Source organism: Arvicanthis niloticus, chromosome 6, assembly GCF_011762505.2.
Source record: "Arvicanthis niloticus isolate mArvNil1 chromosome 6, mArvNil1.pat.X, whole genome shotgun sequence".
Taxonomy (NCBI): domain Eukaryota; kingdom Metazoa; phylum Chordata; class Mammalia; order Rodentia; family Muridae; genus Arvicanthis; species Arvicanthis niloticus.
In genome coordinates, this window is record NC_047663.1 from 91,630,334 (window position 1) to 91,654,854 (window position 24,521).

The 24,521-nt window shown below is 42.1% G+C and overlaps 1 protein-coding gene across 1 annotated transcript in view; it reads right to left on the bottom strand.

Annotated features, from left to right (window-relative positions):
- Positions 1 to 23,317, bottom strand: part of LOC117710366 (reversion-inducing cysteine-rich protein with Kazal motifs-like) — a 43,925-nt gene extending 20,608 nt beyond the window's left edge. The window contains 7 exon segments of the mRNA XM_076935275.1: positions 94 to 282; positions 2,910 to 3,050; positions 5,088 to 5,224; positions 7,290 to 7,502; positions 16,078 to 16,257; positions 20,951 to 21,140; positions 23,281 to 23,317. Coding sequence (XP_076791390.1) covers positions 94 to 282; positions 2,910 to 3,050; positions 5,088 to 5,224; positions 7,290 to 7,502; positions 16,078 to 16,257; positions 20,951 to 21,140; positions 23,281 to 23,317 — 1,087 coding nt within the window.
- Positions 23,318 to 24,521: the final 1,204 nt, after the last annotated feature.

Here is a 24,521-nt window from a genome sequence, read left to right on the forward strand (position 1 = left end):
TCAGCAAGCACTCATCTAAGGGCTTTGTGCAAAGTGCAGACAACCAAGTTCACACTGCAAATGAGACCAAACTCAAGTATGCTCAAGACTCACTTTTTCTTTTTCCTCCAACAATACAAGACTTCTGGAGGTCAATACAGTGCATTTCCATACAGTTTTCCAAGAGGCCACTTTGTCCACAGGAACAGATCTTGTAACAACCAACTTCCCCTGCAGAGGATGGCACCTGGATCAGTGTCCCCTGGCAGACAATGAAGTCAGAAGCTTCTCCCAGTTTGCAGCCTGTACAAAAATACAGACAAAATGAACTGATAATACTGTCCTATGACAATGTTTCACATTAGACATACTTTGTAGATGTCTTCCAGGACTGTGTAGTTGTTAGAGATTGCAAGATTATGTTACAGAGCTGGCGAGATGGCTCAGCAGTTAAGAGCACTGGCTACTCTGCCAGAGGCCCCAGGTTCATTACCCAGCACGGACATAGTAGCTCATAGCCTTTATTTCTCCAGTTCACCTGACACCCTCTTGTGGCCTCTGTGGGCACTACACTCACATGGTATGCATATATAGATGCAGGTAGAACACTCAAACTCATAAAAATAAATAAATATTTCTAAAAAAGATTATGTTATATAACTTTTACCAAAATAAAAAATTGCTTTTGTTCACTGGCCAAAAAATATAACATCTCAAATGAAAATTTCATGTTTTATGGGTGATTAAGGACATGTACCCCAAATAATTTAGTACAAAAATACTATGAAGATACATAGCTTTGGCCAAGTACAGTAATATACACCTATACTTCCAGAACTGGAAAGCTGAGGCAGAAGGATGGCTTGGGCTACTATGTAGTGAGACCTTATCAAAAAATAAACAAATAAGGACTGGACAGATAGCTCAGTGGTTAAGAGCACTGACTGCTCTTCCAGAGGTCCTGAGTTCAATTCTCAGCAACCACATGGTGGTTCACAACCATCTGTAATGGGGTCTGATGCCCTCTCCTGGTGTGTCTGAAGACACCTATACAGAATATATACATAAAATAAATAAACAATTCTTAAAAAAACAAGCAAGCAACAAAAACACAGCTTTCTATTTCTGTGGGTTAAACATATTTGAAGAAATGATAAAATGTTTTAAATAAAATATATAAACTGACTATTTTTAGACTAATTTTGGGCAAGACAATTTTTAGTGATGGAATATAAGCATAATGCTATAAATTCAAAGAAAACTTGAGTATTTGGATGGGCTTAAGGAAAACCCATTTTCTAGGTAATACATTTTCAATTTGTCATAAACTGCGGTTTCTGAGTTTAACAAAAGAGTTTGGAACTGTTCTATATTACATACTGTAGACTAGAGATCTTGCCGTTTTCTTGGTGAAGAAAGAACTGGCTGAACACTAACACAATGGCAAAGGACATGAAGCAGCAGCCTGAGGTGGAGAACAGCCACGATCTCCTTCAGCTGGTAGCTGACACTATCATGTTATTCAAGCAGACAGTCCTTTAGACTCCATGCCGAGTCAATCTTTTGCTCCTTTTTACGTGTAAGTTTTTTAAGTGTTGATTTTAACATGATAAACATCTTCAACAGAGATAGATTAAAAATCACAATGTTATCACAACTATATTCTGAACAACTGACAGAGATAAAGATTATCAAAATCCCCCCGTCTCTCTGACTATCTCTGTCTCTCTGTCTCCCCCCCTCCCCCCCACCCCTCTACCTTAGTTCTTAGAGACAAAGTCTCCTCATGTAGCCCTGGCTGTCCCAGGCTGGCCTTGCACTCACAGATCCACTGGCCTAGTGCCACCATGCCCAGCTAGGATACCTAGTGCCACCATGCCCAGCTGTCTCTACCATTTCGACATAACATTACTCTTTATTTTTATTGAAATAGGGTGTCATGTTGCTTAAGCTGGCCTTGGATCCATTGTGTAGCTGGGACAACCTTGCCTCCTGCTGATACTTCAGCATCCTGTGGTGCTGGGGACTGAGTCCCAGGCTTTCCCACTGCAGAGCTACATTTGCAGCTCTATCCTTACAGAGAGGATAAGTATTGTAGTGAGCATGGCATTTCTCCATGAGCTACAGAGAAGAGAAGAAAGCCAGGAACAATGTTTTTCAAACATTACAGCACGGAAGAGCAGGTACAAATGGTTGGCTGGAGCCTCTCTTTTGTTCTATAGTCAAGAACCCTATAACTCATTATGACAGTTATATTGGTATTGATAGCATCAGTTTGCAATTTAAATGACAAGTTGTGGTAATTATTTAGTCTCAGTCAGAGAGTTCTACCTTGCCTTTGATCATTTAGTTCCCAGATAAAAGACATAAACTTTGTATTTATGATAAGCCTTTAAAACACTAGCTGGGCAGATTCTATCCTCTGTGCTATCATGTCTACTTCCCTGTCAATGACCCTGAGGTACGGCTCGTCATGTTCTGCCTGGGCCACTCTTACTCTGATTGGCCAGTTCTCAGTATCCCTTACCTCATGGCATCTTCTCTCCACCTTTTCTTTTTCTTCCTCATGGTCTCTGCCCCAAACCTCAAGCCCACCTACCCCTCTTCCGGCCAGCGATAGGCAATAGTTTTAAACTAAGGAACAAGGTTACACAGCATCACTTGGTGTACATGAGGATTTTCTCATCCCTAGGCGCAACCAGACCTTGGGAGCCAGTATTTAGCATTACAATACATAGTAACAAACCAAATATCAACATATGTGTCTTTGTTCGCATAAATATATATATTTTTTGTAGGAAAACCCTTAAATATTACATAAAAAGACAGCACAGAAAACATCCCTGGAACCTGGGTGTAAGACAACTCCTGTAAGGAAGCGCCATCAGCCATGTCCCATGCTCATCTCACGCACAGCCCCCATCTCTTACCTTGAACACAGGAATACGGAAGACAGGGATCTCCAGACGGACACCCCTTTCGGTTCACTTCACAGAGCTCATTGGCTGGGCAAGGATTTGGATTACAGGGATGAGTTACTTCTTCTATGATGTTACCTAAAGCACTTGGCCCTGAAAAACACAAAACTGATAAGTGTAACCAATCTAAAAGAACACCATGTCTTCAAGTTATCTAACTTCTTCATGGCTGGAATAGACAGAGTTCACAGGCAGAAAGCAAGGCCTGAGTCTAACTAGCCCTAACTAAACATTTGGATTTCTTCATTTGTCAGTTTATCACTATGCACCCAACCATTCACTTACTAATGGGGACGTACAGTACAGTTGGCAGGTCCTGGGTACTAGATATACTAATGAACAAAACAGCTAAGTTAACCTGGAGTCACTATCTGGAAGAGAATAAGATAAACTCAGATAACGTCAGTGGCCTGCAGTTCAGAGATTGGACACATTTGGGGTATGGTGATCAAATACATGTTTATGTGTAAGGGATCATTTTGCACTTTAAAAATAATAAATGTCAATCTGTTATGGAGACATGAGCCCTTACACAATCATATCTACACCCAACATCCTGTCAAGGCAGAGTGGCACTTCCAGCATGGTGGTATTTAAGGAGAGCACTGCTGTTCATGCTAGAGCGTCGTCCAGCTCCAGTGTCGTCCAGCTCCTGCTGGTACCGGTTTCTTCCACACACACTGCTGTAGGCTGCTACACCATGAATGTACTAATGTGCTTACCTGATCCTTAGCCTCACTCGGCTCTGAGACTTACAGAGACAGAGGCTGTGAAGCCTTCTCGCTCAGCCCCATCACTCTGGGCAGCTTTACCTGGAACTTGGGAAGGGATCTTGCCAAGGTCACAGGGGTAAGAGCCAGGGCATGTACCATAGTCTCTCTATCCTGAGAGCCCACAGATGCTGTCAGTTATACATCCACTGCCCTGTCTTCTCTATTTGTTTAGTAGATCCTTATTTGTATTCAAGGTGGTCATAGGCTCAAAGCCAAAAAGACCACCCACCCAAGTTTTCCATACACTTATAAGTGTTCCCTGCAATTAAAGAGAAGTCTCTCCCCCTCCCTCTTCCCTTTTGCCAATTCAAGTCAGTTGGATGAAACGCCAGCAGCCATGGCAGGACAGTAAAATGCAGGGAGTAACTGAGCAGAGTGCAGAAAGGCTGAGAAGCCTGTATTCCTGATGTTGCACCACCATAAACATCCTGGCCTACTTGCTTCTGAGCTTTTCTGTGCTTCTAACTGTTCTGTTATTGGCAGTTGGGCTTAATCCTAACTGGAAAAGCAGCAACTAGGCTCCTCTGTTGGCCAGCCAGTTTATGGCACTGGCGCCCCCTGGTGGCAGCCCAAACACCAAGGGCATGGTCTCTGACACTGGTCTCACTGCTAAGGAGCTCTTTCTGGAATTCCTCCTTCAAGGAGGTACCAACCTACCGCCTTACCTATTGTCAGAAGTGTCTAGCAGGGAGAAAGTAAAGTAGTGGGACAAGTTCCACTTCCCCATGGGAGCCCAGGGGAGAGCTCTTTCTTCTCTTCTCTATTGGGTAAGTCCAAGCCAGGCCTGGCTCAGGTCCTGATACACAGATAAGAAATGCTGACAGCTTCCTAGGAGAAATTCCACTTTCTGGGCACATCATGACTTCTGATGATATTGTCCTCTGCTTTGATCTTTACAATTCCTGACTAGTAAACAGTTCATATTTCCTCCAAAAGATAAAATACAACTTCTGCTTACACATTTAAAGATGACAATGACAAGTTGACAGGATCTAGTCACTTAGGAGACAAAACTCTGGGCCCCTGGGTGAGACATTAGCCTTGCCCTATTTGATGGTGCCATTCTATTAGTTGGGGACCTGGACTGAAAAAATGAGTTGAGCACAGCCTCTGGCTTTGGAACGCCTGATGCTCCTGCTTCCCATTGCCATGGCTGCCCCTGTACACTTGAACTGTGAGCCAAGTAAACCCTTCCTCCATTAAAATGCTTTTGTTGGGTGTTTTTGTCACCGCAACAAGAAAGTAACTAATGCAGATGGTATCATCAGACAACAGTTCCTCTTCCAAGGCAGAGAACAAGAGCAGAGGCCATGAAGGAAGCACCCGAACTCTAAAACCAAACCCACCCAGTACTTACTGAGGTACGTATCCAGAGGTATACAGTTCTCCAGGTCGTCTGCAGGGGACAGAAACTCACAGATACTTTCAGCTGTGTGGTCTTCAGGGAATTTATTCTGGTCTCCACATTTCTTAAGAATCTCTACACAATCTGATCTTAAAAGAAAAGAGAACATTTTGGATTCATGGCTCTGCCTCATATTGTCTGGTCAAAACTATGTTTCTGAAACTTCTCAGAGGCTTTCATTACATTTCAGACGTTCTCCCAACTGGCTAGGACTAAGTCGGGTCAAAGGGCAGTCACGGTGAACTTCCAACTACACAGTAAATCCAAAGCCTAACTTCCTGTAATCTGAGACCAAAGGCCTCATTCCAGATTTATATTTACTGCTCCAAGCATGGTGTAAGCTTCTACCGCCTTTAAAAGGAAAGTGAACTAGGCAAGTCTGTCTTGCAAACTGTAAGCCATTTCCAAGGCCTGTGTCAATCGCTTCTGCTTCCCTTCCTTTCCTTCCCTTTATTTTAAGATCTTTTTACTTTTTAGTTATGACTGCTAAGGTGTTTGGCTTATAACAACCAGAGAGTTTACAACTTTTTTTTATTAGTTTAGGGACTGGAAAGATGGCTCCATAGTTAAAAGCACTTGTTGCTCTTGAAAAAGGACATGGCTTTAGTTTTTAACACCTACAAGCTGGCTGAAGACCATCTGTAATCCCAGTTTTAGGGGTCTTTTGACCTCTGTGGGTACCAGGCACACATGCATGTGGTGTACATACATACAGGTAGACCAAACATTCATATAGATAAGACACGAATATTTTTAATAGTTTTCTTTAGTAAAATCTTGAGTAAGGGCTTGACTCCTTAGGTGGAGGTTTCCTATGAGCACGTCCTTCCCATGTGCGGTCTCTGACTATTACATAGCTAGACCCCAACTTCTCCCTTATTCAGCGCATTCTTGAGTCATGTCAGAAAACTGATTAGAAGCAGGGCATGACAGGTCATACCTGTAATCTCTGCTCAGGAGGCTGAGGCAGGAGGATCATTATGAGGTCAAGGGCAGCCTGATGATAGAGTGAGATAGGAAGACCCCAAAATAAAAACTAAACCAAATAAGAAAAAATAAAAATGATCTGGACCGTTAATAACCTGAACTGAGCAGTACTGAGCCACACACCAAAGGTTTAGGGCTTGGTGTGGACTTGGTCTTGGAAAAACTTTTGAAAAACATGCCTGAAGAGCAGCTGAAGGCTGTGCAGTGAGGGTCTGTTTCTCCCACCAGGCAGTTGTCATCTTGGCCTTGTCTTAGATCTCCTAAGTAAACCATTCAGAACTGTTTCCTAGGAACAGGACTTGATGACTGGCCACTGACTCCCACTGGATAACAATAAAGACAGAACAGTAGCTGAGGAGGAGGAGGAGGAGCAGAGAGGGAAGGGACAACAGCACAGCAAGAGAACCCCTAGGTCAAAGGGAAGTCGGGAGCACAGCTAAAGCTGCACATGAGCTGGAGATGGCACAGCGACCTGAAGTACTGCCCGCCAAACCTGAAGAACAGCTTGAGCCCGATCCCTGAAAACCACCACACAGTCTGAGGTGGTGTGCCTTCACCCATATCCTCCCTTCCTAAATGTTTACAAATAGGGCCAGCAAGATGGCTAGTTGGAAAAAGGTGCCTGCTGTGAAGGCTGATGACCTGAATTCAATCTAGGATGCACCGAACACCTACACATCCCCCCCATTCCCCCACACCCACCCATTCTCCCCTCCCCCCCCAACACCCACACTCCGGCCCAAGTTGTCCTTTGATGTTCACATGTATACACATGGACACATTTGTACATAGTTGTACAAATGAACACTCACTCACTCAATCAATCAATCAATAAATGTAATCAACCATTTTAAAGTATAAAATTGTAATTGTACACTGAAGGTATTTAGAAACTTCTTGAATTAGATTCCATAATAAAGTGCACATGGGAAATAAAGTTCAATGGGAATCTGCACTAAGGATAAATTAGTATCAGCCAAAGGAATGTGGGAAGCCTCCTTAAGAATGTCTGGTGTTTGACAAGAGGCAGGCTTCAGGCAAGAAGGTGGGGACCATCCCTCAAGCAGAAGAGGGGAAAGTGTGGAAGCACCTCGTGGGGGAGGGGCACATGCAAGAGAGGCTGAGATAGAGATGAGGGAGGGACTCCCCAGGACTGGAATGGCTTACTTGCAGATGATACTTCCTTGGGATTTGCTATGGCAGGGCTTAATCTGCAGGGAGCATGCGACTGCTTTCCACATCTCTGGCTGGCAGGTTTTAATATCCAGGACAGGGATGCTGATGAAGGGCATCTTTATGATTCCCTTCTCCCACAGCTTCATGTCACTCATGGCCCCCTGGTCAGACTGAACGGTGCAGCTCCTGAACAGTTCTGTTGGCCTTAAAAAAGAGCCAGAAGGAATGGAGACAAATTATTTCCTGAGACAATGAGTAAACTCTTGATTCATCCACAGATCAGAAAAATCTGATTTTCTTAAAGAGAGAGTGCATAAGACCCACCATAAACTTTCAGCTTCAAGCAGCTGAAGACAACGTGTCACTAACATCAGAACACTGACTGCATACTTTAATTTAACAGGTTCTTATGAAGCAGGTTAAAACTTCAAGGTGCTTTGGATAGGACTAACATCTCCAGGCCATTTCACTTTATTTTGGAAAATAAATGAGTCTCAGTCTATAAAACAGAGGTATAACTGGGTGGTAGTAGTACATGCCTTTAATCTCAGAACTGGGGTGGGGGTTGGTTGCTGGAGGAAGGGGGTTGGGGAAATGGATCTCTGAGATCATCCTGGTTTACAGAGTTGGTTCCAGGACAGCCATGGTTACACAAAGAAATCCTGTCTTGAAAACCAAAATCAACCAACCAACCAAACAAAAAGGCACGCAAACAAAACTGAGGTATAACTAAAAACCAAAATGTACAGAATATGAGTTGGATGTGATTTGACACGTGCTTAGCTCATAGAAAGGCATGTAAATCAATAATGAATATTGCTATCACACCTGGTACCTTGTGCCCTGCTGAATCACCATATGATCTACAGTCTTCATACACAACTTATTTTAGACTGTTCTAGAATGTCATATAAATAAAATCATTTGGGGGTCTGGCATAGTCACTAAAACATAATCTTTTTGATATTTACCCACATTGTTCTATATGCAAGCATTTTATTCCTTTTTTGCTGGGAGCCAGCCATGTCAGGGTAAGGTACTAAGGTGGGACACAGTGACAAATGAAGGCCAAAGTCTGATGACCTCTGGCCTTGTAACTCTCTCGTACTGTTCTGAGGACCAGAAGCTGACAGCTTCTGGTAATTTAACTCTTACTGTTCTACGGTCAAAAGCTGATGACTTGTGGTAATTTCACAGAGAAAAGAAAAAAGAAAAGAATAGAAAGAAAATCAGGTACACACACACACACACACACACACACACACACACACTCTGAGTGGCTGGGCCTGACCACCTGTTTCATCAATTTCACAAGTGCACATGCATACTTATATACATACATATATACCTACATATGTATGCATGTACATACATATAGATAGACATATATTCATTTGGTGGATGCAATAGAGCCCAACAGCCACACTTTATATTTTCTCTCAGCTTTTTTATGCCTTCTTAGACAATTTTTTTTAATAAAATTACTTTATAGATAGTATGTTACATAAAAGGGGAGTCACAGAAGGATGTTGACAGTAAGTTCAATGCAGTGTCTCAGTCCATAAGCTCATTATAAGTTCAAAGCAACAGTTTTACATGGCCTTGCTTTATTATACTGCACACCTGTGTCTTCATCCTTGGATCAGGATCATTAGGCTGTATATTAGTGGCAGAAAAGGCATATCATCCGTGAGAAGCAATCCTGGAAGGAAGTCTCTGGGGCTCTGCCTCTCTGGAGCACAACCATTGCAACCATGCTATACGTTGGGCCCAGAAACTCACTTGCTTGCCATAGCCTTTCCTAGATGGCTTCTGTCACTTTTTATTGTTAGATATTATCTATTAATAAATGTTATCTTTTGTGAAATGTTCCTTTCTGTCCTCTTTTAAAAGTTGAGGGGCTGGAGTGCTAGCTCTCAGTGGTTATGAGAACTGGCTGATCTCACAGAGATCCCAGGTTCAGTGTCCAGCACATACCTGGTGGCTCAAAGCCATCTTCAGGTCCAGGGGATCTGACTCCCTCTTCTGGCCTCTGAGAGCACTGTATGTATGTGGTACTCAGATACACACAGTCAAAATATTCATACACATAAAATAAATCTTAAAAAAAGCTGAAACTTTGATTACTGAGGGGTTGTAAGGGTTCTTCATTCATTATAGATGTTTCCTTTGTCAGATGTATGTAGTATAGATATTTTCTGCTAGGTTATTGTTTATCTGGTAGTATCTTTTGATGAGGAAAAAAAAAACTAAGTTCATATAAAACATTACTTTAAAGCCAGACATGATAGTATAAACCCTGTACTTGGGAGGTAGAGGCAAGAGAATGAGGAATTCCAGGATAGACTCAGATAGATAGCTAGTTTGAGGCCAGCATGGACTACATGAGACCTTGTCTCAAATAAAAACAAAAAATTACTGGAGTTTAACTACATAAATTATAATGTACAGATTGGGAATTTAGTTCAACAATGTTTGAAGACTGTATCCAGCTATGTAATTAATACCTCTACACAAGCTGGGTGCAAAGGTGGTGCATGCCTCAAATCCCAGCATTCAGGAGGCAGAGACAGGGGGATTTCTGTGAGTTTGAGACCACATAGTGAGCTCCAGAATAGCCAGAGCTTCACAGCGAAACCACCCCCAAAACAAAATGCAAATCCTGTACACGATCTAGAACATTTCCATCACCCTGCAGTTCCACGATGCCCCTGGTTTCTGGGTGCTTATCCTCAGCCTACTCTTGCTTATATCCTTGGACTTCATGCCCTTGGAAGCACAGAGAACACTGGGCTTCTGTGGCTGAATGTGAGCCCATTCATACTTGGGTATCTTAGGAGTTTGCCTTTTTTCTGTATACTCCTCCACTGTTTGGAACAGCATGGTATGTTATGTTGTTTTTCCTCATTCTCCTGATGGATGTTTTGGGTCCTCTCCTAAAATGGGAGATGACAAATAATGCTGGCACATGGGTACTGTCTTGGACACATGCTTTCATGTCTCCTGGGTAAATAAACACTCACTAGCAGGAAAGAGTGAGAAGCCAACACACTTCATATGCATGCCAGGCTTTTAATCTAGCTATACCAATGGGTCTGAGGAAGCATCAGAGGAGTTTTAATTCACACTTGCCAGGACTAGTACTACCAAAACTTTTCATGTATATTCTTTAAAAGAAAAAAAGCACCTTCAACTGCTAACTCTATGGCATTCAACAGCATGTTTTCAAATGTGTACATATTGTGGAATGGCTAAATCAAACTAACTAACACATATTAGCACAAATGCTTTACCCTGTTTTCGTGGTAAACACATCAAATCTATTCTTAGCAATTTCACATATGCAAAGTACTTATTAGCTGGAATAATTATCTTTTTTTGTTTTTGTTTTTTTTCAAGACATGGTCTCACTATGCAGTTCTATCTGTTCCAGAACTCACTGTGTAGACCAGGCTGGTGGAATCACCTGCTTAAAATTCAAGGATACTCAGTCTGGGCCAGAGCACTGAGCAGATCTTGGGTGGCAGCTCTGCCCCCAACATCCAAGAACCCAGAGGAAGCAGGGATCCCAGGCACTCGAACTCAGGCAGTATCCTAGGTAAGCAGACAGCAGGGCTCACCCTAAACAGGGAGTAACTGGGAACCAAAAGGACCCAGGAAGTCACTCCTGGCCCGGAACACTGGTTCCTTCCAGTCTGGGCCAGAGCACTGGGCAGATCTTGGGTGGCAGCTCTGTCCCCAACCTCTAAGAACCCAGAGGAAGCAGGGATCCCAGGCGCTCTAACTTGGACAGTGTCTTAGAAACTAGTTCCCAGATCTGAGGCCTAGATCAGACGTCTGCCAGGTCTGCTGTTGTGTGGACCCCAGATTCCACCTGAGACATACTGGAAGGTCCACTCAATCCAGATCCACAGAGGAACAAATGAACTCAGAGCTTCAGACAACATATCCTGAGATATTCTAGAGGAGACACTGCACCCAGAACAGCAGACACCTAGCTGGACTACTACCTTGGAGGCACCATATCCTGAGGCATCCTAGAGGTACCACTGTAATCAGTGCAGCTGGAAAAGATTACAGAGACATCTGGACCCCTAGGAGATCAGACACAAGCTAGATAACTAGAAAGACAGGCTTCAGTCAGAGACAGCAAGTACAGGCAGCACTAGAGTTAACCAGATGGCAAAAGGCAAGAGCAAGAATGTAAGCAACAGAAACCAAAGTTACATGGCATCATCAGAACCCAGCTCCCCCATCATAGCAAGCCCTGAACACCCCATCACACCAGAAAAGCAGGAATCAGAATTAAAATCACTTCTCATGATTATGATAGAGGGCTTTAAGAAAGACATAAATAACACTCTCAAAGAACTTAAGGAGAGCACTGGTAGACAGATAGAAACCCTTAAAGAGGAAACACAAAAATCCCTTAAGGAATTTCAAGAAAATGCAACCGAACAGGAAAAGGAATTAAACAGAACCATGCAGGATCTAAAAATGGAAGTAGAAACAATAAAGAAATCACAAAGGGACAATACCCTGGAGATAGAAAACCTAAAAAAAAAGATCAGGAGTCATAGACACAAGTATCACCAACAGAATACAAGAGATGGAAGAGAGAATCTCATGTGCAGAAGATACCATGGAAAACATTGACACAACTGTCAAAGAAAATGCAAAATACAAAAAGCTACTAACCCAAAATATACAAGAAATCCAAGACACAATGAGAAGGCCAAACCTAAGGATAATAGGTATAGATGAGGGGGAAGACTCCCAACTAAAAGGACCAGTAAATATCCTCAACAAAATTATAGAGGAAAACTTCCCTAACCTAAAGAAAGAGGTGTCCATAAATATACAAGAAGCTTACAGAACTCCAAATAGTTTAGACCAGAAAAGAAATACTTCCCGCCATATAATAGTCAAAACATCAAATGTACAAAACAAAGAAAAAATACTAAAAGCAGTAAGGGAAAAAGGCAAAGTAACATATAAAGGCAGACCTATAAGAATTACACCAGACTTCTCACCAGAGACCATAAAAGCCAGAAGATCCTGGACCGATATCATACAGACCATAAGAGAACACAAATGCCAGCCCAGACTACTATACCCAGCAAAACTGTCAATCATTATTGATGGAGAAACCAAAATATTCCATGACAAATCCAAATTTACACAGTATCTCAACACAAATCCAGTACTTCAAAGAATAATTGGTGGAAAACTCCAACACAAGGAGGGAAACTACAACCTAGAAAAAGCAAGAAAGTAATCTTCCAAAAACCCCAAAAAAAGATAGTTACACAAACATATCTCCACAGATGTTAGCCCAAAAGCTTGGATTAGCGAAGACTCAACCCACAGACCACATGAAGCTCATGAAGAAGGACGACCAAGAGGGGATGCCTCAGTTCTACTTAGAACGAGAAATAAAAATGCTCAAGGGAGCAAATAGGGAAACAAAACATGGAACAGAAACTGAAGGAGAGGCCATCAGGAGACCTTTCCACCTGGGTATTCACCCCATGTACAGCCACCTAATCTAAACACTGTTGTGGATGGCTGGAAGTGCATAATGTGAGGAACATGATATAGCTGTCTCCTTAGAGGTCAGCCAAAGACTAAAACACTCAGAGGACAATGTTCACAATTAACCACTGATACGATCAGGGGTTTCCCAATGGAGAACTTAGTGAGAGGACTGAAGGAGCAGAAAGGGTTATTGACCCCAGGTGGAAAGCAACAATACCAAACAACCAGAGCCCCCCAGGGTCTAAACCACCAGCCTGGGAACGCATAGGGAGGGACCCAAGACTCCAGAGGTATATGTAGGGGAGGATGGCCCTGTCGGACATAGGTGGGAGAGGAGTTTCTTGGTCCCATAAAAAAAATGAATGAAAAATGAATGAATGAACACACAGTGGGGGGGGGGATATGAGGGTGGGGAGGGGATAGTGAGGGGGGTAGGTGTGGTCACTGCCTCATAGAAGCATGAGGAGGGGGATGGGATAGGTTCCTGGGTGGTGGGAGGAAGTAGGCTAAAGGGATAAAATCTGAAACGTAAATACTACAACCAATTTTAACAAGCGGGGGGAAAAAAAAGTCTTCAGAACCAACATCTTTTAAAAAAAATAATGTCAGCCCCCTGGGGGTGGGAAATTTTTTTTTCTTGATACTAAAACTTGTTCTGAGAATTGAATATTGCAGAATACACAGCCTTGGTGTATCTACTCATCAAGCATACTGAGCAGACCTGCCCAAACCTCTGATGTCCTGGAATTCCATCTGGATTCAGTGAAGACACAGCATCAGAGGCTTATCAACTTACTCTCCCCCCCCCCCTTCTAAAATCTCAATGCCCTTAATCAGCTTGAAGAAGTTAAAGAAGAGTCAGCGCCCCTATTCCCTGGGCTTGGGGACTAATGTGGTTAATAATGGTCTGTCTTTCTAGGGACAAGTAGTGGTTTTGTTGGAACAGGGAGGATTAGCTAGGACTTACTGCATAGCCATAACCTACTGGTAGAAATCTGTATAATTATTATCAAGATGAAGTTATAATTTCTTAAATGGTACAAAATTTACTTTGATCTCAAATTTAAGGTTTTCATTGGTATGAGCCTCTTATTAATATAAAAATGAGATGAATATTGATACACTCATGGGCATTGTGCCTGTATAACACATTTAGGAATACAATGCCTAGACCCAGCCCTTTTTTAACTTTTTTAACTGATTTGGGACAGTTAACGTATGAGTTAAGGGACTATAGCAAATTCATATTTTTGAGTTTATTGTTAGGGTGTTTCCCATATTTTACTTAGAAATAGCTGAGAGGAGTTAACAGAAAACAGTCCAGGTTACCTTACATGGATAGTTGGTTTTCAAAACATCAGAAGTCCATAGAACTGATGCTACAAATATTTATATATTAATGTTCATATTGATTAGAGACCTGTCTGCTCCTGACAGCTTCCTGTCGTGGATTCTAAGAAGAAAATGAGCATCCTTGGAGTTACTCCAGTTGTGTGGTAACAACCACTAGGCAAGAATTGCCTCTCTCCATCTACAGACAAATTACTGTCCAGAAAAGGACACGCATGCAGAATAGTCGACTGATTATATCTGCCTAGACAGAGTAATCAGTCCTTAATAATCCTGCATCACCAAGGTCTGTCAGATGATTCTGGGCCAGAAGGCTGAAGATTTGATGCTCCAACATTCGGTAGTATAGGGGCTTTTCAGGTGTTCAGAGGTCTCTATAAATTGGCTAAGTTTTAGAAGCTATGCTTTGTGCTTCCCACAATTATAGTTAACTCAGTCATTCTGGATTTCTGACGGGGTTGAAAACTACTATTTACCGTAAGAGAAAAGATTTGAGTGGATGGTCGTCAGCTGACATTCATCCTAAAGCCAGGTTCAGAACTAAATGTTTTAGTTAGGATAGATGACAGAGGTGCTGGTTAGTCAACAAAATGATGGACTGGGTATTAGGACTATCTTGTACCTCACTGGTACAAATTGGCATAATTATGCTCTAATTGTATTTTGAGAGAAAAGTTTCATTTTAACAGGAAGGGTGATGTGTAGGAGGAGCTAAGGTAGGAGGAGTACTGAGAGGAAGAAAAGGAGTAAGAAGAGGAGGAGAAGAAGGATAGGAGAAGCTAGGTGATGAAAGAGAGTAAGAGAGGGGAGACAGGGAGGCAGATATTCATGTATCTCCACCAGTCAAAGATAGTTGTTATATCTAGGTTGGTCAGTGGGTTACACCTCTGATTGAACAATTCCAAACTTATAACGCTTATGATTAACATCATTTAAAAAAATGTATAAATGCAAAAAGGAAAAGGGGGCATGGGATAGGGGTTTTCTAAGGGGGGGAATGGGGATATGGGATGGCATCTCAAGTGTAAATAAAATATCTAATAAAAAAAAATTCAAGGATACTTCTTTACTGAACAATTCAAATCAGAGTATCCTGAGGTATCAGGATAGTAAGAAAAAGAAGGGGCCAAGATCTGAGCCCGAAACATATCAGTTAGCAGCTAAAGAAAACAGAAAGGGGCATTGTCTTAGTCAGGGTTTCTACTCCTGTACAAAATATCATGACCAAGAAGCAAGTTGTGGAGGAAAGGGTTTATTCAGCTTACACTTCTACATTGCTGTTCATCACCAAAGGAAGTCAGGACTGGAACTCACACAGGGGAGGAACCTGGAGGCAGGAGCTGATGCAGAGGTCATGGAGGGATATTGCTTACTGGCTTGCTTCCCCTGGCTTTCTCTGCTTGCTTTCTTATAGAACCCAGGACTAACAGCCCAGGGATGGCACCACCCACAATCGGTCCTCTCACTCTTGATCACTAATTGAGAAAATGCCTTACAGCTGGATCTCATGGAGGCATTTCCTCAAGGAAAGCTCTTTTCTCTGTGATAACTCCAGCTTATGTCAAGTTGGTACCCAAAACCAGCCAGTACAGGCATTCAAAGCACAACCCTGGAGACCTCCACCATTCCCAGTGAACCACTGGTGCAGAAGGGAGAGTGAATGAAGGCACAGAATATTCTGAGCTCCCAAAGCTTGAGGCATTCCTGACTGGAAGAGACTTTGCAATCATACTTCCTTTCCAGGGGCCATGTAGAAGGGACAGAGCATGTCGGGATGAGACCATAAAGAAAAACAGCTTTCTTTACTCTTGAAGGCACATCAGAAAGTGGTATTTATTTAAACAAGTTAATAATAGTGCATTTCTATTTTCATGATTAATAATTTTCATACCTGTTGTTAAAGTTCGTACAGTAGGTAAGGTTCGTACAGCCCAACTGGCAAGGTTCCCGGACATCAGCTAGACATGTCAACATGGATACCTCCACCGGATTATATTCACAGATGCGGTCAAACTCTTGCCAGCTCTGTGCATTTCCCCAGCTCATGCTATAAAGTTTCATGCACAGTTCCCTGAAACAAAAGAATAAATACAGAACATTAGAGAAAAGCCCAATGAATATTTGATCTGTGCAAAACTGCAATTGTATTAACTATTTTAGGAACATAAAGAAAAAAAGTACAAATTAACTAGCTCCTGGAAGCTTTGGAACCAGACAAAGTCATCTCCATGAAAAATGGCCTTTTAAAATTATCTGCGGGTGTCTGGAGAGGCAGCTCATCAATTAAGAGCTCTTCTGGAGGTCTAGGTTTGATTCCCAGCACCCACATGGCAGCAGTTCCTGTCTGTAGCCCCAGTTCCAGGCGACCCAACACACATCTCTGGCCTCTGAGGGCACAGGCATGCATGTAAGTGCACAGATAAACATGCAGGGAAACACTCGTACAAATACAATACAATACAATACAATGTATATATTTAAAAAACTCGCCCACGGGACAGAGTGGGGCTGAGAGATGGCTGAGCCGTGCGGAGCTCACCATGCAGGTTACCATGGTGACCTGAGTTTGACCCCAGAACCCACTTTATGGTGGAAGCAAAGAATGAAGTGCAGCTTCCGATGATCTCCACACATCTTCCATGGCATGCCTGCCCACTCCACCCCAATAATAAATACACAAATTCAGGAATAAATCAGTAAATACATTTCCAAAAATTAAAGAAAAATCACCCAACCCCTTTGCTATGATGGACAGAAAGGTGAACACTACATTTTCCAGTCCCTTAAGGTATTTTGTACATCCTTAGTTCTGACAATTCTTTCCCATAGCTTTCTTACTTCCTCCTTTTCTCAATATGTACTTAAAGCAAAACACAAGGTTTTACCTCCACAAAGGTACAATTTCCTCTAATTATGGTAATCATAGAAGGCAGAGTACTTTACTAAAGCATTTTAATAGCAACTCTGTGTGAGACTCTGTGCCTGGGGTACTCAACACCTGGGTTCAGTCCCCAGAACCAAGAAAGATGGGGGTGGGGTGGGGTTTACAGAGTCAAATGTGTCTAGGTCACTTATATTCCCTAAGACCCTCAAAGCCTCTCCCTACTACTGGAGTTGATCCACGACACCCTGATGCTCAGTACTTGGTGACTATAAAGCAACTTACACGTTTCTACAGATAAACCAATTCTGCTATCACATTTCCAAAGTGCCTCTATACACTGAATTCATTAGTTTAATTTTTTAAAATGAAAGTAATACATGTTCACTATGAAAATTTGGCATCATTGAAATATACAAAACTATAAGTAAATATTTCCCACTGTTCTCACAGTTACCTGACTCTCAAAAATACCCCTATGAAGAAGGGTTTCTTTTTTTAATGTGTGAATGTTTGCCTGCATGTATGTCTGTGCACTACGTGTGTTAGGTGCCAATGGAGGACATCAGATCTATTGGAACTGAAATTACACACACTTGTGAGCTGCTATGTGGTTGCTGGAAATTGAACCTGGGTTGGCTGGAAGAGCAGCCAGTGCTCTAAAACACTGACCTAAAGAAAGTATCTTTACTCTGCAGTCTGGCTGCCCACTCTTCCTGTAGTCATGAGCACTGTTTTATGTGTGTGCTTCTTCAAGGCACTGGTGATGCAGTATCATTAAACAGACCAGACCCTGGCTCTCACAGGAGCATGCACATTTGAGGAAGAAGTCAGTATTTTCTCTAGCTGTTAACTTTCTATATTTGCCCTGAACAGATTATTCAACATCTCAGAGTTAGTTTCTAACATTTAAAACAGAAATGATATAAATTTCCCCAATTATCTCATAAGGTTTCAGAAAGGTCACGTCTAATGAAACTGAAAGCATTCAACAAACTATACCCCCTGAGTTGTTAAGGTAGCTCAGCAGGTAACAGGGCCTGCTGCCAGCCTAACAAACCCTGGGACCCGTATGGTGGAAGGAGAGAACCAGCTCCCAAGTTGTCCTTTAATTTCCACATGCACCACAGCAGACACCCTCCTAAATGTTAAGAAACAACAGTAACACTCTTTAAAACCAAAACCAAGCTGGGTGTGTTTAACAAGCTGCCACCTTTAATCCTAGCATTTGGGAGGCAGAGTTTTTTAAATAGTGAGTTTCAGGACAGCTAGGACTACTTAGAGAAGAGTTGTCTCAAAAAACAAAAACAAAACAAACAGCAACAAGAACCATCCCAAGCTCCAGGCACTCAGTACAAACAGAAGCTTACTTCTGTGAGTGCTGAAACACTCCTCAGCATCCCTCTCATTGATAACGTTATTAACTTCTATACGGAATCCATCTCTGTAACTATAGGCTAGGCTACTTACAATTAGGACTTTCAATTGACTTTGTTTAGATTCTTTTGTATCTTTGGTAAAGTTTGATGGATTACCCTAGGCATAATTTCTTCTTGTAATGATCCATTCAATTTTATGAGAATAAAATATTTTTATTTTTCCTTCAGGATATCCTAGTAATATTTGGCTCCTTTTTGTGCAAAATACCTTTAGTAAGGCAAACTTCTGTTTACATCTTTGTTGTGATCTGAATGAGAATGGCCCCATGGGCTCATGTATTTGAATACAAGGTCCTCAGTTGGTGGAACTGTTTGGGAAGGATTAGAAAGGTGTGGCCTTGTTGGAGAAGGTGTGTCATTGGGGAGAGGGGCTTTGAGGTTTCAAAGGGCTTGTGCTACCCCACACCCAAGTCTGTTTCATGATTGTGTCTCAAGATATGAGCTCTCAACTACTGTTCTAGCACCATGCCTGCCTGCTATCACATTCTCTGCCATGATGGTCATGGACTCTAACCCTCTAAAACTCAAAGTCCCAAATAAGTTAATTCTTCCATAAGTTGCCCTGGTCATGGTGTCTCATCACAGCAATAGAAAGTGACTGTCATCATCTCAGGTATCTCCATTTACTTTCATCTCTACATTGTTTGCTCTGTCAACATTTGCATTATTTTTTTATCTCTGGGTATAAAACCCAGTTGATGCTGCTATGATTTGGATGTGAAATAAGTCCTCAAAGGCTCATGTGCAGAAGGATTGGTCCCTGGCTGGCAACCCTATTTTGAGAGTTGGCAGAAACTTTAGGAGGTTCAGTTTAGCTGGGAAGTCTGACTGGAGGAAGTAGGCCACTGGGTGGGCAGCTCTGACCACCACACTCCCTCCACTGGAATATTTTGCTTCTCCTCAGAACAAGCCAATGGAGCCAGAGGACTATGAACTGAAACTTTCAAAATAGTGAACTGAAATAAATCTTCCTTCATTTGTTTATGGCAGATTATTTTGTTTGAGAACCACCACACCGCCACACACACACAGTAATTCTCCAACTAACACAGATGCCTATATCATCAAGGTTGTTATAACAAAAGACTGTTTAAATTCAAAGTTCATTCCTTCCTTCAGCAGTGGGTATCATGTGGCTCAGACTGGCCTTGAACTCAGTATGTATAGCTGGAGCTGAAGCTGACCCTCCTGTCTCCATCTCCTGAGTGCTGGGATAATAGATTTGTGTCTCCGTGACTAGTTTATGTGGCATTAGAGGGCTTTATGCATGCTAGGCAAACATCCTACCAACTAAGTTACACTCTTCACCCCAAAATTTCATAATTTAATAAAGAGACTATCTCTTAAATATCAGATCAAAACATATTCTTCTAAATAATTAATTACATGTGTAAGTATGTGTTTGTACACATACTTGTGAGTAAAGGGCCTGAAGATGCCAGAAGAGAGTATCAGACCCTCATAGTTGGAATTAGAGGGCATTTTGAGTCACCCAGTGTGGTTGCTGGGAATCACACTCAGGTTTTCTGCAAGAGCAGTAAGTACTCTTAACCGAGCCATCTCTCCAGGCCCAGCATACTGTAAGTTTAATGATATCACATCATCTTTAAATATTTATTGCCCTTTGAATGGTTAATTTTTTATACCCCCACTCAATCTATAAAACAAAAATTTAAAGGGCTGAACTCAAGTTCCATGGGGTCCTATGACCTCTTCTGACTTCCATGGGCACTAGGCATACATGTGGCACACGTGTATACATTCAAGGAAATAGTCATATATATATTTTAATTAAATTGTCTTTATGTGTGTGTGCACATGCGTAGTGCATAATGTATAGCAGTAAGAGAACAACTTGAGGGAGTTTGTTTTCTCTTCTACCATATGGATCCCAAGAATTATACTTAAATCATTTAATTAATTAACCAGGCCTGGTGGCAGGAGTCTTTACCTGCTAAGTAGTGACCTTGCTGGCCCTAAAATATTGTATTGTACTTAAACAGTCTTCAGTAAATATTTGGGTGGTGAGATGGCTTAGTGGGGAAGAGTGCTTACCACTCTTGCAGGACCCAGGTTCAGTTCTTAGCATGTGCATGGCAACTTACAGTTGTCTGTAACTCCAACTCCAGGGGATCTGATGCCTTCTTGGGCTTCTGGGGGTACCACCCATTCACCCAAGTATAGACAGATACTCATAAGCATAAAATAAATAATCTTTTAAAAATTTTTAAAAAGTAAAAGATTTTATATCTTCTATTACCTTTTGCACTGAGAATTGAATCTGAGCATGCTAAGCAGTCTACCACTGAGCTACACTCCCCAGTGTCAGACTGTTTATCTTCCAAATGCTAAGCTTATACAATATAAGAAGAAGGCATTTGTTAAAAGTCACCAATTAAAATCCTTTTCCTATTGATCTTGATAAAGGAAAATGAGATACTAACCTACAGATTGAAGTGTTTGCTTTAGAGCAACAGTGCAATTTGGCCCCATCAAGACCGGTTGAGGGAGGAGGGTGCACAGTGACTCCGGGGTGAACGGACTGTGAGCTTTCGAGAAAACACTGCCAAAGAGGATCTTGAGGCAAGGGCTAGGTCTTACAGCCCTCAATGAGACCATCAACTGCGACGCTACCTCGCCGATAAGGAGAACGCCACACTCAGGATTCTTCTGACAGCATTTATTGAACAGCTCTTCAAGATGGAGAAAAGGGGAAGGACACCGAGCTCAGAAAGCCCGCTGCTTAAATAGAGCTTTGGGAGATGTGCAGATCCCTCATTGGCTCAAATCTTTCATCCAATTGTCATACTCGGTTTTCGCGCCATGTGCAGGCGCATTCTCAAGTAAAGCTTCCGTGAAGAACCAGGAAGCAGAAGCCGGCGCCATCTTGTAATGGCGAATGCGGCTCCTCACATCTCCCCCTTCCTTATTAAACTGCAACAACAATTGAGGGCTGTTAGGTTGTCGATCTAGCCCACCGTTCTACCGATAGGCGTTCAAGGCAGTTAAACAGTACGAGACCCTCCACACCTTTTATCCCGTGCAATGGGAACCTGAGCCCCAGGAAGTGTGGAGGACCACCACTAGGATACCTGGTGCAATGGGAACACGAGCCTTCAGGATATCCTGTTAAGTGATGGTGTCTCATTGTTTAAGCAGATTCAACCAGGCTTGAGGGGATGTTCCCTGCTCCACGGCATTGCTTGCTGTGATCACCACCTTATCCTTTTGATGTTGTTGTTTGAATTTGCAGAGCAACCAGAGGGTAAGCAGCACTCCCCCAAAGATCATGCAGCCAAATAACCCTACCCCCACCCATTCCTTAAAGTAAGAAAAGACCAAAGAGATCCATGAGGAGAGTCCCTGGGTCAAGGAGAAATCCAAGCGAGTAGAATTGATCTGGACGATAGCAATCCGCAATCGTCGCATGGTCTCATCCAATTCTGCAATAGCTGCTGAGATAAGGTTCTTGAAAGGTTAGCTGCCCGAGTAAAATTTTCATATTGAATGGAGGTAACACACAGCCCCGGAAATTTAATCTCACAGCCTAACTGAGCCATCTGCCATAAAATATCAATTTGTTCTTGCACCAAATCAATACGCTGATTAACAATCATCAATCCTCCTCGAATCTGTGCATTAGCAGAGGCTTGCACATCAATGGCCTGGCTCACAGAGGCTGACAAATTATTAAGAGTGGCAGCAGTTTGAGTTTGACCAGAGATGGCTAAAGCGGAGGCCGTGAGAGAAGCCGCAACCGCTGTAGTAGCAATTATGCCAATAATAGCGGCAGTTATTCCAAAGTCTCGCCTCTGCCTAAATAAGGTCAAGGTTCCAGAGGTTTCAACTGGGATAGGTACAAAACGAGGCATACGGGCCACCGCTGCTGTATGGTACTCGCTGGCATTCCAACACAAGGCATAAAAGTTTGATTCTGGTCCACAAGTCTGGTTGTTAGAAGCGTTACATACGATCCAAACAAATGGGGGCCAGACACAAACTGGGGTGGCTTTTACTAATAATTGGTTGGGACTGCTCCAAGATGTACCCAATTCTTTATCAGAAGAAATATTATGTTTGACCTGACCCCCTCTCAAACCTCCCCCTAATAACATGGCCATGAGTGTCAAGTCTGTACAGCTACCGCCCATCCCACAAAGCAACCATACATTAAATGGTTTAATATCATAGCTCCATGGACTCATGATGGTAAAATCTCCATGACCTTCGAACGGGGAGAAGGTAAACTTGTCTTTTTTAAGCCAAACAGCTCTCCGACTCTGGCAACCCGTCCAAGGAATAAGAGACTTATAAGGTTTAGTACCATTACAAAAAGGGGGCATATTGAGGCTATAAATAAGGGGATAGATCGATCAGCATCAGAGGAAGTAATATTGGGCCACCGGCCAAACAGGATTGTACCATTAGCTATCAAAATTTTACTATCTTACTTTTCTTTATATTCATCCTTTTCATTAAAATATATATATATATATATATATATATATATATATTTTATATATATATATATATATATATATATATATATATATATATATATATAAAATATATATATATGATTGCCAAGCTTAATGCAGGAATGATCTCTCGAGTCCGAATTATTATAATTTATAGTAAAACAGAGGCTGCCATTCAAAAACATTGATCTGTTATCTTTAACTGGGGTAACATTATCATCCATGGGTAAAAAGGGCAAGCCCAAGGAGTCATTTGTAATAAAGAATCGGGGAAAAACCTGTGCATCATACATTACCAGCATAGGCAATGGGAATGTTGACATAATTCCCCATCTGGTCACCCCCCCATTACCACCGTTATCAGTATCTCCAAAAGCACTATCTTCAATGGAAGAGACGGGTGCTTCATAATCTTTCACTGTCCGAGTTAATCTTGTGGGGATCCAAATGGGATTCTCTTGGTCCTGCAGAAAAACACAAACAGCTCCCCTGGATCTTACCAAAACCGGATCCGGGCCCTTCCATTGGTTAGATAAGACATCCTTCCATTTAACACACTCTTTAGTAGTGTGAGAGGGCGTAACATGTCTGTCAGCTGCAGACCACCCATCAGCATCCAAATTTAAAAAATTTAATGTAAATAAGGCAAGGGAAATAGAAGTCTTAGGCCCCATATTGGGGCCTATTCCTCCCTTTTGCTTTTGTAAATAGGTTTTCAGCGTGCCATTGGCACGCTCCACAATTCCTTGTGCCTGAGGATTGTATGGTAGGCCAGTCACGTGGCGTACACCAAGTTGTGTACAAAATTGGTGGAATGCTTTTGAAGTGTATGCTGGCCCATTATCAGTTTTCAACTGAATAGGCTTTCCCCAAGCAGCCCATGCCTCCAAACAATGAGTTATGACATGGGACACCTTTTCTCCTGTAAGGGGGGTGGCATGAATAACTCCAGAACATGTATCAACGGAGACATGGAGAAATTTCTGTTTCCCAAAGACATTATAATGCGTGACATCCATTTGCCAAACATGAAGAGGTTGTAAACCTCTAGGGTTAACTCCTATAAGTGAGGGAGGTCTAAATTCCGCACAGGAGGCACATTTAAGAACAATATCTCGTGCCTCAGCACGCGTTAGCTGGAACTTCAACCTCAAGGTATTAGCTGGAACATGATACAGCTTATGAAATTCAATTGCATTTTCTAAGGGCGAGCTTGCCCAATATAATTCTTTGGTAGCATTATCAGCAACTGCATCTGCATGAGCCATGGGTCCGGGGAGCAAGGTATGTGCCCTCATATGCTGAATAAAAAATGGATACTTCCTATTCCTGATACATTTTTGAATACTCTTAAAGACCTCTACAACAGTGCTTCTAGGATGAATAAAATCAGTTACTTCAAGTTGTCTAACAGCTATGACAACATAATGTGAATCTGAAATAATATTGATAGGTTCAGAAAATTTCTGTAACACCACAGCTACAATGGCACATTCTACTAATTGCGGTGATGTATAGCTAAACTTAATCTGAGTAG